Here is a 15,351-nt window from a genome sequence, read left to right as displayed (position 1 = left end):
TGGCTCGTGTTTCTAAAAGTCCCCGTCAGTGTCTTCGCACTGCCCCCCCTCAACTTTCCTGGATGATAGAAGTTTCCAAAGGCCACTGATTCCAGAAGTTACTGTCTGGCGTAAAACTAGTCTCGGTTGAAAAATAAATCTCCAGCAGCCGCTCTACGCATGCGCGAGCTGTTGAGCCCTCCCGCGAGAGGAAGGCGCGTTCTCAGTTCCGGAGCGGTCTCCATCGGCAGTGGGAAAGTGATTCCTGTGGCTGTATCATGGCGTCTGTGGGGACCCTCGCATTCGATGAATATGGGCGCCCCTTCCTCATCATCAAGGATCAGGACCGCAAGTCTCGGCTTATGGGACTTGAGGCCCTCAAGGTAACGGCTCGGGACATTCATGCGGTGTGATAAGGGAGAGCGGTCGGAGCTGTGGCTCTGCGCCTGCGCAGGCTTAGGCGCGGTGGTGCCATGTGCCGGCCGGGAAAGTGGAGACCCTCTTCTTCAGGAAGCCGTTCTCGGCCCCGGCCGCGCATCCCGCTTCCTGCTCTCGGGAAAGGCTGCCCGACAACGCCGTTGCCTTCGTGGGGGCTGGGGCAGGCCGCCAGCGCCCCCGGAGCTGGGCAGCGGCCCCAGGTCAGCCCGCGCGGGGAGCAGAACCGCTTTTCGGCCGGCTCTGCAGCCCCCAGAGCTCGCTGGACTGCTGGGCGGGGCTACCCGTCTGGTTAAGGCTGTGTGTCCAGCTCTCAGCTGTTCTACCCGCAACAGCCCGAAAGAAACAAGCTCGTTTTCTTTGTCATTCGTAAATGTTTAGTCGCCTTATTTCACTTTTGAGTGCTTTTATGTGTGCGGCGTCGTGGAAACTTGGAAGAGCGAAAAATGGACAGATAACTATAATTCAGGATGGTGTGTGATTAGAAGGGAGCCCTGCAAACATTTGATAACGGCATGGCATTTGATCAGGGATTGGATGATACACCGTAGAAGGCAACGTTTTGAGATAGACTGAACAGAATAAGGAAGAACAAAGAAGTTTTAAGGAAATCAGGGCAAGAATCCAAGTTAGAAAGGATCATCTAAATACAGATGGTAGCAGAGAAAATGAATAGGAAGGGACATTTTGGGGTGGGGCCCTTTAGGCGTTTTATGTGGGTAAAGCATGGCACCAGGTTCACATATGTCTTGTCGTTTGAATAATACAGTTCTGACTGTTGAACTTAAGTTACACAGCCTCTCTGGACTGGTTTCCCAGCCTGGCTAATTACTGCCTGAGGACTTGACAGGTATTGAAATAGTGTTACTGAAGCCTCAGTGCTTGATCCATGCTGGGTATTCAGAATTTATTTTCTTTCTTAAAAAAAAAAAATTTTAAGGTACTCATATTACATATTCAGTTCCATTTTTCACCTAAAGGAAATTGCAGATAAAGTAACATCCAACTCACCATAAATTTAACAGTACAATTAAAGGTACAGATTATTTTGTATCAACCATTTTGTGCTAACTATATGGAGTTTTTTGTGTAGTCTTCACCCTATGGGATAGGTACTGTTTTACAGAACTGGAGATTTAGGACCAGAGAAATTGCCCATGTACATAGCTACTAAAGAGCACCACTTTCTCCCCGTTATTGTTGACATTTGGGTGTAGGTCATTCTTTGGTGTGGAGCCCTACACTGTGTAGGGAGACCTAGCAGTTTGCCTGATCTCAACTCACTACATGGCAGTAACATTGCCTATCCAGATTTTGTTGGGGGCAGCTGGGCTTGTTTCTGTTATTGCAGTACTGAGGTTTGAACCCAGGGCCTTGCACACATGCTAGGCAAACACTATACCACTAAGCCCTCTTTTTTTTTTTTTTTTTTTTTTCCATGCTCATACATACATGTTTATTCACTGGAGAGAATTTGCAAAAAAAGTGGCATATTACATTTACTACAGGAACATGTATAAGATGTTAATGGTGCTTATTTTTTTAAAAAATATTTATTCTTAAGTTTTAGATGGACACAGTATCCTTATTTTACATTTATGTGGTACTGAGGCTCAAACCCAGGGCCTCGTGTATTCTAGGCAAGTACTCTACCACCGAGCCACAACCCCAGCCCAATGGTGCTTATTTTTAATGGTAGGCTATTGAATGGCTTTCTTTTGTTTCTTCCAAATTTTTCTAATGAGCAATCATTACTTTAGTAATCAGATCCAAATTAAGCATTCACCTAATCGATGCTTCTGACAGATCAATACCCAAATCTGTGAATCTGATGGCTTTCATTCCCATTTGAAAAAGTACTTCCATGTGTATTCAACCTGTATTGCCCACCAAAAGTATTTGTCTTTTTTTTAATTTTATTTTTTTATTGGTTATTCAAAACATTACAAAGATTGCAGAATCACATCGGTTACACATCCACATTTTTACATAATACCATAATAGTAACTGTTGTATTCTGCTACCTTTCCTATCCTCTACTATCCCCCCTCCCCTCCCCTCCCATCTTTTCTCTCTACCCCATCTACTGTAATTCATTTCTCTCCTTATTTTTTTCCCATTCCCCTCACAAACTCTTATATGTAATTTTGTATAACAATGAGGGTCTCCTTCCATTTCCAAGCAATTTCCCTTTTCTCTCCCTTTCCCTCCCACTTCATGACTCTGCTTAATGTTAATCTTTTCCTCCTGCTCTTCCTCCCTGCTCTGTTCTTGGTTTAAGCCCTCGTTTTTTGAGACAGGATCTCACCAAGTTGCCCAGTCTAGCCTTGAACTTGCAAAACTCCTGCCTCTTGTCTTAGTAGCTATGATAACAGTTGTGCACCACTATATCCAGCCCCCTCTCCAATTTTGATGGCCTAAAACATATTCAGATATTGTCAGGTGTATCCTGGGAGATAAAACTGCTCCCAGTTAAGAACCTCTTCCCTATGGTGGTTATCTTTTTAAAATTTCTCTATAAAGACATACTTTTCAAAATGTATTTTAAGGGTTTCCAGTGTTTTCACAGACTGAATGAACTTTATATCTTTTGTAACATGCCAGGTTGACGGAAAAGGTTTTACTGAACGTGCATTTGAACTGCTTTAAAGAGTAGCGGGGATTTTGATGGGAGGAGGGCTTTCTATGCATGGACACCTTAGAGATTGAAAATGTTTTAGAGAACAAGCAGAGATTATTTCACAGAAGGAAGTTGAGTTTCAGATTGTGAAGGGCTTTGAAGAACAAACGGAAACTTAACTTGCATGTTGAGGCACTGGAAGTTATTTAAAGTTTTGGAAGTATTAAGTAGCTGTTTTGGGAAAATTAATTTAGTTGGGTATGGAATGAACTAAGGGCTAGAAGACGATATGAGACTTTGAAATTCTGTAGGGAGCTTTGAATCTGAGGTTGTTAAAGCAAGAAAACAAAAAAAGAAAGGAAACAACCTTTGGAGGAAATGTGAGCCTAATTAAGTGTAGGGCTAGGGAGCGATATTTACAAGCTTTGGTTATCCTAGGGTTCTCATGTCATTGGCATAAGTTTCATTTGCAGAGGGGTGGGAGTCAGCTGGGAAGATTGTTTGCTGTAACTAACACCTCTGAGTTCCAAGGATTTCTCTGCAAATTAATAAACCTGTCCAGATGTTACAGCAAGGCATGTTATTTATTTTCCTAAAATGTAGAAACAAAAACCTAAGGCTTATTTAAACCAGTAACATTAAATCTTAAGAATTTAGAAGCTCTGATTCTGCACACTTTGAGGCTCTTCAGTTTGAGGGTGTGTACCTTGAATCCTCTGATCTCATATAACATCTAGTTGACTTAAAAGAGAGAACCAAAACGGGAAAGAATAAAGGAAATGTCATTAGCCATAACATTTTCATGGGTAAAGGTTACAAACTCTTTTTCCCTTGTTATTTAAAGCCTTAAAGTTAATTAGTATTTTGTTGAAATTCTTTGGTTGTATTATAATTTGCCTTAAAAATGCAGGGTAGTTGGCTTAGGAAGGAATTGTATTCTAAAGGTGCATAACCTAAAACAAAGCAGGCTAAGTTCTTAGTTCAGCCACCAAAATCCTGTTTAGTCGACAATGTAACTGAACCATGGTGCCTTAAGGTTTATATTTTTCTCTCCAGAAACAGACTGGAAGGATAAGGAAGAAGAAAGTTTAAACAGGTTAAAATAGAGCAGCCTACCCAATTATGTGCCTCCACAGAATCACTATTACCAAGTCCTTAACCACTATTCAGAACTTTTTTTCTTTGAATTATCTTTCTTAAAACCTTTGACAGACAAGGGTAACTCCTCTGTTTGGGTTATATATTATATGTAGAATCCACAGGAATATTTTCACAGTAGACCACAGTATGAAAGTTAAATATGTTGCATGTTTGTAGTTGGACTCCAGGCCTTGGCTGGTGAGAGAATTGACTCATTGACATGTCGAGGGTTAAATGGGATAACAGAAAGCAGTCAAATTCTGTTTCTACTTTCTTTGCCTACTAAAGCCAGTAATCATGATTGTTAACACACTTAGTATTAGACCTGTCAATAGCCTCCTAAACGTAGAAGCTGCCAGAAGACAGGCAGAGACGGGTGTTTTTGGAAATCATCACCTCTGCTTCTAATTATTGAAATGGTTTGTAACTGGGTATCTTTTTTGTTTTATTTAGTCCCATATAATGGCTGCAAAGGCTGTAGCAAATACAATGAGAACATCTCTTGGACCAAATGGTAAGAGTCTTAACAAATCTGTATTTGTTAGCAAAAGTTTTAAATGAAAGTCAATGTAATATCTTCAGAAAACTGTAGTACAGTGTCTCATACCTTTACACAGCCCAAATGTTTTAGTGTATTCCAGATTTCTTAAACATGGTTCTGTTAATTGTGTGTGCAGTTTTACATCACATTTGATTTTTCACTTATTATCACTTCTTAGCATTTTCCAAATTATATCTGTTATCTTTTGAAATTCATATATTTAGTGGTGGTCCATAATTTTTTTTCTATTTCTCTGGTTTTAGCCACTTAGATCTGTTTTTTGGTGTGATGTTACTTTAGGTTAGCCAGTCTAAAAATGTCTTCATACAGTATTTTTATGTATGTTGAGTTATTTGTTTTCTAATAAGTTGTATAAATAAAAAGAGCTCTGAGTTGGTATTGGGTTCCCCCATCTCCAAAAAAAAGAGGCCTTCTAAGCATTATTTTCTTTCTAGGACTGGATAAGATGATGGTAGATAAGGATGGCGATGTGACTGTAACTAATGATGGGGCCACCATTTTAAGTATGATGGATGTTGATCATCAGATTGCCAAGTTGATGGTTGAACTATCCAAATCCCAGGATGATGAAATTGGAGATGGAACCACAGGAGTGGTTGGTAAGAAAAGATAGCTTATCCTTTCTCATCTAAGAGGTTTGAAATCAATACAGGGCTAACATGCCTACTGAAAATACTTGCTCTGGATCAAGTCATGGGCAAACAGTGGAATCTAAGCTGAGCATGCCACAAGTGTCCCATGCTTTTTAAAATTTAGCATCACTGTGGGCTGGAGTTGTGGCTCAGTGGTAGAGTGTTTGCCTGGTATGCATGAGGCCCTGGATTCAGTCCTCAGCACCACATATAAATAAATAAAACGAGATCCATTGACAACGAAAAAAAACTGAGTGTCACAAAAGAACAGAAAGAGGGTAGAAGGGCGCTCAAGAATGTGAAAGAACAGCCAGCTGTAGTGTGTGGTTCTTTATTGTGGCTGGCTTTTTTTTTTTTTTTTTTTTTTTTTTTTTTTTTTTTTAAGGTGTAAAGGATATTTAGGACAAGCGGGGGAATTTAATTATAGATCATATAATACATAATAGTATTGTGTCAGGATTCGTGTTTTGTTGTTTTGCTTTGCTTTGCTTCCTGGATTCAACTAGGGGGCACTCAACCACTGAACCACATCCCCAGTCCTGTTGTGTTTCGGAGAGTCTTGCCTAGTTGCTTAGTACCTGGCCATTGCTGAGGCTGGCTTTGAACTCCTGCCTCATTCCAAAGCTGCTGGGATTACAGGCGTCCAGCTCTCTGTGGTGTTATTTTTGTTTGCTTGTGTATTTTTTGTTGTTTTATACTGGGGATTGAACCCAGGGGTGCTTAAGCACTGAGCCACATCCCCAGCCTTTTTTTAATATTTTTATTTAGAGACAGGGTCTCGCTGAGTTGTTGTAGCGGGCTTTGAACTCTCTGTCCTCCTGCCTCACCCTTGTAGCCTCTGGGATATAGGCGTGAACCACTACCACGCCTGCAGGATTAAGTTTCTTGATGGTTACATTGGAGTTTTATAGGAAAATGTCTTGATTCTTGGCCAGATGCTAAAATATAGAATTGTGGCATCATGATTTCTGCAACTGATTTTCAAGGACTTGGACAGAAGGACTTGCATATCAAAATGTTAAGTGAACAGGTGTTCACTTTACTGTTCTTGCATTTGTTTTTCCCCTGACAGTTTAGACATTTATAGTTTTTTAAAGAGTTGGAAAAGATTGAAGAGATTAAAAATCTTTCAGGTTGCTTTTTCTGCAACTAATTTTAATTCAACAAGTATTAATTCAACACATCTGTTGGATGCCATTATGTGCTGACATGGCTCGGCGTCCTTGGAGATCAGCAGATTTAGGATCAACAAAACAACCCAAATGTAGAGGATGAGAGGATTGGTGAAGGGAGAGAATAAATAATTAACAGATTTGTAAATCCTCTTAACACCAGGATAATTTTACTGAATAGAAATCCCCTGGTCCAGGAAACATAAAAGTGTTATCTCCTTATGAAAATAAAAATGTTCTTGCATTTTGTTCTTTATTTGCATTCTTCACATCACTGAGGATTGAACATTGCTCTGTAAGGAGAGACATGCATGCTATAACTTTGCTAGGACCAAAACAAGGCCTCCCTTTCAAAAATAGCCCATCTTCTAAGATCATACCCACCTTAATTCTGGGACTATCTTTGATAATATCATCTAATTTTTATTAATTTTACTATACTAAAAGTTTTAACGTTTTCCCAGTTTGACTGTCACTGTCCTATTTGCAGTCCTGGCTGGTGCGTTGCTGGAAGAAGCCGAGCAGTTGCTAGACCGAGGCATTCACCCCATCAGGATTGCTGACGGCTACGAGCAGGCTGCCCGCATTGCTATTGAGCACCTGGACAAGATCAGTGATCGTGTCCTCGTTGACATAAAGAACCCTGAACCACTGATTCAGACTGCAAAAACCACTCTGGGCTCCAAAGTGTGCGTGTTATGTTGGTAGAATGTTTCCCTGTTTCTAAAGACAACAGTATGATGGCCAGTTTGTTACTGATTTGATAAAGTTTTCTGTTTAGTTTTGCTTTTATTTAGTGTGGATATAGACATAGGCATCTTGTGTTGTAATTAGAAGCTAAATTTCCCAGTTCAGTTGCTAAATTTTGACAATGTTTGTGAAATATATAGTCCTTTAATTTAGCAGGATAGGCTGATTTGAAATCAACCTAAAAGGGTCTTACATAACACTTTTATCATTTCTTTGTTAGGAAACTGGAGAAAAGGAGTTTCTAGTTTTCATTTAGCAAGCAAGCAAATTTACTGGTCCAGAGTTTTAATTTAGTAAGGAGGATCAGTCGTGAAATTGACTCACCAGGTGTTTGCATAATGCCTTCTATTTGACAGGCTTACTGCTAAGTATTGTAAGCACAAACACAGTTTTTTGAACAATAACAGAAACGTGGTTGATTGCCATAATGTAGCATAAAAATCTAGTGTAAGGTCCTTTATTACACTTCTTATTTAACTCATAACAATGCAAGAGGTGGCTATACTTTAATATGTGAGAAAACAATATGTTCCAATTTTCTGTATGTGTGGTAGTTTAAGCAAAAAGGAAGTGGTCTCAGCACAGAGGGGTCAGGGGAAATGCAGCCACTGTCTGCTGCCTTCTCTCCAGGGAAGACATCCTGGCAGCTGAGAATAGCTTCTTGACAAGGTGCTGGCTGCCTTGGGTGGCCCCCTCCATGGCCTAGTATGATTTTCTCATGAAAGGAAGATAGTTGTGTGACCTGAACTATATAAACCTTACTTAATTGTTGCTTTATAAGTTGAACTTGTTCTGTTTGAAAGTTCTGTTTATAACTCAAGTATGTATGGTTTTTTACTACAAATGCTTAAATGGACTGATGGTAGCCAAATATAAAGTAGAATATTGTAAGTTACCTACTTAGGAACTAACATTTTCAGTTTCATGGTTCTCTTATGACTTGGATTTCAGAAACTTTGAAGTATTGAATTTCCTTTGTGATTTTTTCTAGACTCTTAAGTTTATTGACCAGTCTTTAAGTATTTCATAGCTTTCAAAAAGATGACATCCCCCATCTGTAACTGATGCTGTAGAGGGAATTCTCATAAAAGTAGACTGCCCCATCTAGGCTTTTCACTTCTCAGTAGGTGCCACGACTCTCAGAGATAAGATTATTACTTTTCCTGGGTGATTTATCTTTCCCATTTTACTTTGAACTTCTAAAGTACCCATACATTTTTTTTAAAAGTAGTGCACTCTTTGAAAAGTCTCAGTGCCATACTACAGTGGTCTTTTATGTACATTCGTAGTGGAAGGAAATAGTAAATTTTAGTGAAAATAAAGATGCACATTTTTCCCCCATGCAACTTTATGGTCCCCTTTGGAGTCTATGAATCCCAGGCTGAGAACCTGCCCCGGACTGGAAATGAGATTATGATGTCATTCCTTTCTAGAAAACTCTAAACAACATAAGTTTTGAAATCATTGTGAAAAAGTTCTGTTATGTTTTCTTCAGTGTTAACAGCTGTCATCGACAAATGGCTGAGATTGCTGTGAATGCTGTCCTCACCGTGGCAGATATGGATCGGAGAGATGTTGACTTTGAGCTCATCAAAGTAGAAGGCAAAGTGGGTGGGAGGCTGGAGGATACCAAACTTATTAAGGGTGTGATCGTGGACAAGGATTTCAGTCATCCCCAGATGCCAAAAGTAAGTCATTGCTTTTAAAGCTTTACACCATGTTTTAACTCTTAAATCTGCCAATTTAAATGTTTTTATTTTTCCCCATAGAAAGTGGAAAATGCTAAAATTGCAATTCTCACATGTCCATTTGAACCACCTAAACCAAAGACAAAGCACAAGCTGGATGTAACCTCTGTGGAAGATTTTAAAGCCCTTCAAAAATATGAAAAGGAGAAGTTTGAAGAGATGATTCAACAAGTAAGTCTTAGTTTATAAACTGTTATGAAATTTAAACTCTCAAAGGATGGAATTAATTAAGTATGGTTAATAAAATACATGTGGAATTGACCTGAATTATCCTTTGATATAATCAAGGTAATTATCAATTACCTTAACTCCATTATGTGGCTACAAATAATGTATAACATAGTATTTGTTCAGTTTTACTTCATAAAAATAATAAACACAGAAAAAAGCCAAATGTCATAAAGAAAGACATAAAATGAAATGGTTAGTGTGCTTTGAAGAATAAGCACCATTACCTAGAGCTGTACTTTTGATTATGCTATTTTCTCTCCTGGAACATTTGATGTAATTTTTAGATGAAAGTTGCTCAGTCAAGCCAGTATGAGTTTGTACATATCTTAATGTTTTCCCCTGGTCCCTGATAATTGATAAACTCCAGGGTGGCCAGGGGAATGCTGGATGAGGTGCGCTGGAAAAGACAAAAAGCAAAATAGATTATTTGGTCATTTGCAGGCTTCTAAGATGTATAGAATGGTGTTAGGGCTAGAGACTAAAATGTTAAAGAATGAGAGTGACCTAAGAGGAACATCATAGGCTACTATGAGAAGCAAAAGGGACTCTTTTCCCATTTTGAGCACATCTTAAGCAAAAGTAGCCTCCTCTTAAGGAGGAATGCAGGGCAGTGTGGTTGTTAAGGAACAGAAGTCTGTTTGCAGCAGATGTGACAGAAACATTGCATATGTAGTCTACTCTTGATGACCCAACTTCCACAGAGGGAGGTGAAAGAGATGGATAACCAAGAAGTGGTGGGTGGTCTGAGAGGCTTTGGTAAAAATGGGACCCTGGAGGAATGGTTTGTTGTGTCCTTTCCTTCTTGAGAAAAGGTACTCAGGTGTTTATTTACATGGTTTCTAGAGCAGAATTGCCTTTTGGGGCCCCTAAATTTTATGTTGATCCTCAGGATTGTCCACTCAAATGAGACAAGCAAAGAATATAGATGAGTGTGTGTTGTAACATTTGGGTCTTGTCCAGGTACACAAATGAAACCACTTCATGGGTATTTATGCCAGGGTAGAGCTGTTAACCTTTGGGAGAGGTTAATATTGGTCTTTTGGCAAGTCTTGTTTTGCTTCACTCTTAACAGTGGGATGCAGCATAAATTATAGATTGTGGTTTCACAGCATAGTATGAAAAATGAGGTGATTACTATAGATGTTTGTAGTGACATATTCATGTAGTTCCTTATTAGTTTTCTGTGTTACTTGTTGTTTTTGGCTTTGTAATACCTACTTTTTATTTGTATAACTGGTATTTCTTTTTCTAGATTAAAGAAACTGGTGCTAACCTAGCCATTTGCCAGTGGGGCTTTGATGATGAAGCAAATCATTTACTTCTTCAGAATAACCTGCCTGCGGTTCGCTGGGTAGGAGGACCTGAAATTGAGGTAGGAAATCCCATGCCAAGAGCTTTCCCTGTACATAGGGGTTGAGCTTGCAATGTATTTAGAGGCTGTTTTGGTAGGAGTTCTTTAAATAACCACATTATGCCAAGGATCCACCAATTAGAAGAGAATGAGCTGGGGGAAAGGAAAGTGCTAGAATCCTTTTTGATTGGATAATGGTGCTGTGTATTTCTTGTGTTTCATGCCATATTGAAATGCTTTTCCCTGGTTATTTCACTTGCTTCTCATTGACTTTCCGAGGCAGGAGGACTGGGCTCATCCCTTTCTGTGTTAGCCTGATACCAACAGCTGTCCCAAGCACTGTTGTGGACAGCAGATGTGCACTGCCTCTGTGGCCCTCCCTTTCCTCCACATTCCCAGAGGAAAGACAGGAACCCTGCCTGGGTTGTTACAGCCACGTAGCAGCAGAACCAGACCAAGAATCCCAGGTCTTCAGAACCTGTTCATTCTAGCAAGGCATTTTGCATTGAACTTGAAGTTATTTGTCCAGAGAGGTGCAGCAATTTTACTGAAGAAGATGGTTCTAGATTACATTTAGCTCTTTTTTGCTCCAGTTTGCCAACATTGACCTGTGTTGTCTTTGCCTCCCTGGTGCACCCCAATTAGCTGATTGCCATTGCAACAGGAGGACGGATTGTCCCTCGATTCTCAGAACTCACAGTTGAGAAGTTGGGCTTCGCTGGTCTGGTACAGGAGATCTCGTTTGGCACAACTAAAGACAAAATGCTGGTTATTGAGCAGTGTAAGAATTCCAGAGCCGTAACCATCTTCATTAGAGGAGGAAATAAGATGGTAAGAGTCAGGTTGTTTGTCCTGGATTTCCTGATACATGGTTTGGCTTTTTTGCCTTTTTTTTTTCCCAACTGTAATACCATTACCATTAATCATTATGCTCAGTTACAGTGGTGAAAAATTACTAAAGACAGTGTTAACAAGGTACAAAGGCCTTTTTGCTGTCCCTTTGGTGGGAACAAGAAACCTATATAAATAACCATTAACAATCTCTGTTTTTCAAGAATAAATTTTTAGCATGTTGTGATAAATACGAATCAATATGTTTTACCTCATAAAAGAGTATCTGAATATGGTAATATACCCTCACCATGTGTTTTTAACTTGGATGGCTCTAATAAGGAACTGTTAAGACATATTTCAGTACCCAGCAAACTCTTAAGCAAAACTAGATATTTGGCTCTAAATGAATAGACCTTGATCCCGTTAATTGACACAGAACATTTCCCTAGATCATTGAAGAAGCAAAACGGTCTCTCCATGATGCTTTGTGTGTCATCCGGAACCTCATCCGTGATAACCGTGTCGTGTATGGAGGAGGTGCTGCTGAAATATCTTGTGCTTTGGCAGTTAGCCAAGAAGCAGATAAGGTAAAAGACACAAAAGATTTAAACTAGAGGTTTGTGGTATGCGTAAGAGTAAGGCTGTAGAACAGAAGCATCGTGAGCTTCATGGTTGTTTAACCTTAGTTCATTCGCATGACTTACTTACAAGCTCCAACTCACATCACCATAACACTAGCATTACTTGGCCATTTTCGATCATTACAAATAAGTATTTCTAACTTAAAAATAAAGCAGTGAGAACTGCTTCGTTGTAAAAACATTTCTCGGACATGTGTTTTATAAAATCTTCATTCTTATTCTGTAAAACCTTCTATTCTAGTCAGTGAAAAAAAATCAAGGCAACTTATTCAACTCTTTAAAAGTAGTCTTTTCAAAGTATATAATAATATAATTGTTTGCAGATTACTTCTGGATGGTGTTGGTTAGGTCTGGTTTTTCCCAAATGCACTTACTATACCCTTGTGCCCTCCAGTGCCCGACCTTGGAGCAGTATGCCATGAGAGCTTTTGCAGATGCATTGGAGGTCATCCCCATGGCCCTTTCTGAAAACAGTGGCATGAATCCCATCCAGACCATGACTGAAGTCCGAGCTAAACAAGTAAAGGAGAAGAACCCTGCTCTTGGAATTGACTGTTTGCACAGGGGTACAAATGGTGAGGAACTGTCATGATTCTTTGTGTGGAGCTTTAAGTTGAATAATAATGTTACTGTTCAGTATATAATGTATACTATGAGATATATCATCTCTTTAAACACTTAAACATGCTTTGGCTGTTAGTCCTGAATTTTAGAATGTTTCAAACTGTAAGAGTTGGTTAGCCCTAGCAACGTGAAACTCATTACAGCAACCGTAAGATATGATATGGAATTTCTAAGGATGGCATATCTTAATCTCTGCTTTTAAAAAACAATTGCCTTCCTTTTTAACACAAATGTCTTATCAGTGAGTTCTGGATGTCATAAAACAGCTCTGAACTGGACTTTTAGTTCATAGCTTACTGTGTGGTTATATGCCCTTAGACAAGTGAATGTTTTGTAAACCAGTGCACAGGAACTTCTCTTGCTGTTGAACAGGTGGAGAACTTTAGCTTGTTGCATCATTGGTCTCATGATTTTTGTACTGATCAGGCCATAACTAGATTCTTGCAATCAGTCCCAACCACATAATGTGACAGTTTTTACATAGAAGTGTAGGTATATTTCTGTTTTTCAGGCTCAACATGCCAGGGATTTTAGTAACAATAACTCCTTGGCAGACAAGTATTTAATGTTTTTAACTTGAAGGGCTGTGTGTATTAATATTAAACATTTCTAGGAAACATTTCAGATACCTTCAAGTTGTACTAAGTTGGGTTGTGGATGCTTTGTAGGATGCAGTGTTGCTGATGATTTCTTTTCAGTAAGTTACTGAGAATCCTGTCCCCTTGCAACTGTTAACCAGATTCAAATTCCAGAATGTCCTTGGGAGTAATGAAATTCATCTGAAAATTAACTGAGATTAATGACCACTTGGGCACCACAGTTTGATTTGAATTTTTTTGTTCTTGTTTTGTTCCATTTGGTTGAGTTTGATTTTGAGATGAGGTCTCACTGTGTACAGCCCACTAGGCCTCAAACTCTTGAAATCAGGGGATCCTCCTATTTCAGCCTCGAACTAGCTGAGACTACAAATGTACGGCACCACACCAGCTGTATTTATGTTTCACTGTGATTTCATAAATATAAGCTGCTTATTGATTGGCTATGTGTGCTGTTTTGGGGTAATTGATTTACTTTATTTTTCAGATATGCAACAACAACATGTCATAGAAACCTTGATTGGCAAAAAGCAACAGATATCTCTTGCAACACAGATGGTTAGAATGATTTTGAAGATTGATGACATCCGTAAGCCTGGAGAATCTGAAGAATAAAAATTTTAAAAGTTCAGAATAAAATGTAGTAGCAAGATTTACTACTGTGATTAAATAAATGGGTGTCTTGTGATGCAGCTACAGTTATTTATTATTACTTCCCTTTTTCAGATACTGTAGATGCTATAATAAAAATAGTTGTTTGGTAACCATGGTTTCACTTGTTCAGAGCTGTGTAATTGTAGGGATACTGTCTCACATGCTTTTGTATTCTTTAAAGAGATCTCTTTAAACATAATCTTGCTTCAAGAAACATTTAGTGTACCATTAATTAAAAGCTGCCTTAATTGAAGGGGTTTGAGTATATTTTTTCCCCCAAAGAAGCTGTAGAAACTATTTCAACGAGTTTAAACATTGCATTGGTTCTTGGGATACATTACAGCATTAAGACGAGTGTGGGCTTAATCTGATTTCTCATAGATGAGTATTCCAGCATCTAAAGTCCTATTAACTGGGTTACAGTAGCACAAGTGGGTACTTTTTCATGGTGGTGCTGATAAGACCAGTGGTAAAGGATTTAATGCTTGTGTTGTCCCCTTTGCTTGATTTGGGTCCTGGTCACACTCCAGCATGCAAAATCAGAACCAGTGTGGGCAGTTGTACCACCAGCAGAGGCTTAGAAGACAGTTCAGATCCAATTGTTTTCTTCTTAAAAGAGCAAAATTAATTGAGATTAGGACTCTTTGGCTCTAGTGGGCCTTGCAGTTGCCAGGTATAATAGACTGGTGTTAATTCTACTTTGTAAAAACAGCCATAGGCCTTGATCTGAGAATTTCACCTGGGTTGTCTCGGCTCTTTGCTGTTCACATCTCAGGTGAGTTGGTGTTCTGCTGCATCTCATTGCAAATAGGAAAGGCAGTCTGTTTAAAGTTCCCATCTTATCCCCTATTTTGTTCCTACTTGTATTTGGTTCTCTATGTTTTCTAAAAGGCTTCTGTTCACAGAGTCATTATGCTAAGATTTTACTTATATGCCACCAGTGGGAGAGAATATGCTGAATTAAATCCCATAGAATTAAACTGGATTCCTAAATGGCCTAAGTAACATTCAGTTTTGTGAGCCCAGACACTAGCTATTGGGTGTTCATGTTCTCTCTATTAAGGACTTTGAGTACTTGGCTAAATATTCTGTGGACTTAGGAATAATGTTAGCATTCATAAGTTTGGTGTATAGAACTGCAGTTATGGATATTGAAAGCATTATTAAAATTTGTACCACACATTCTGGGTACACACTGGAATGCAAATCAAATCAGACCTGCCTAGCAGTCAAATTTTTGTATACTAATCATGGAGATTCAACTACCTGCCCACATACTCACCAGGTACCTTGACAGGTATTAACAAACCAGCACATCTCAAGTCCTGAGAGACTGGATGAATGAGAAAGGTGTCCTAAGCACCCTGTAACCAAGTGTCTGC

General features: G+C 39.2%; 1 protein-coding gene across 1 annotated transcript; it reads left to right on the top strand.

Annotated features, from left to right (window-relative positions):
- The first annotated feature begins 183 nt into the window (after positions 1 to 183).
- Cct5 (chaperonin containing TCP1 subunit 5) lies at positions 184 to 14,222 on the top strand. The gene is made up of 11 exons (XM_076857477.2): positions 184 to 362; positions 4,628 to 4,688; positions 5,171 to 5,335; positions 7,031 to 7,229; positions 8,786 to 8,978; positions 9,060 to 9,209; positions 10,522 to 10,641; positions 11,266 to 11,451; positions 11,904 to 12,041; positions 12,490 to 12,670; positions 13,803 to 14,222. Exons 1-11 carry the CDS (start codon positions 258 to 260, stop codon positions 13,928 to 13,930), a joined length of 1,626 nt encoding a protein of 541 aa, XP_076713592.1. The 5' UTR covers positions 184 to 257; the 3' UTR covers positions 13,931 to 14,222.
- Positions 14,223 to 15,351: the final 1,129 nt, after the last annotated feature.

Source organism: Callospermophilus lateralis, chromosome 5, assembly GCF_048772815.1.
Source record: "Callospermophilus lateralis isolate mCalLat2 chromosome 5, mCalLat2.hap1, whole genome shotgun sequence".
Classification (NCBI taxonomy): Eukaryota; Metazoa; Chordata; class Mammalia; order Rodentia; family Sciuridae; genus Callospermophilus; species Callospermophilus lateralis.
This window is presented reverse-complemented; position numbering and strand designations above follow the sequence as displayed.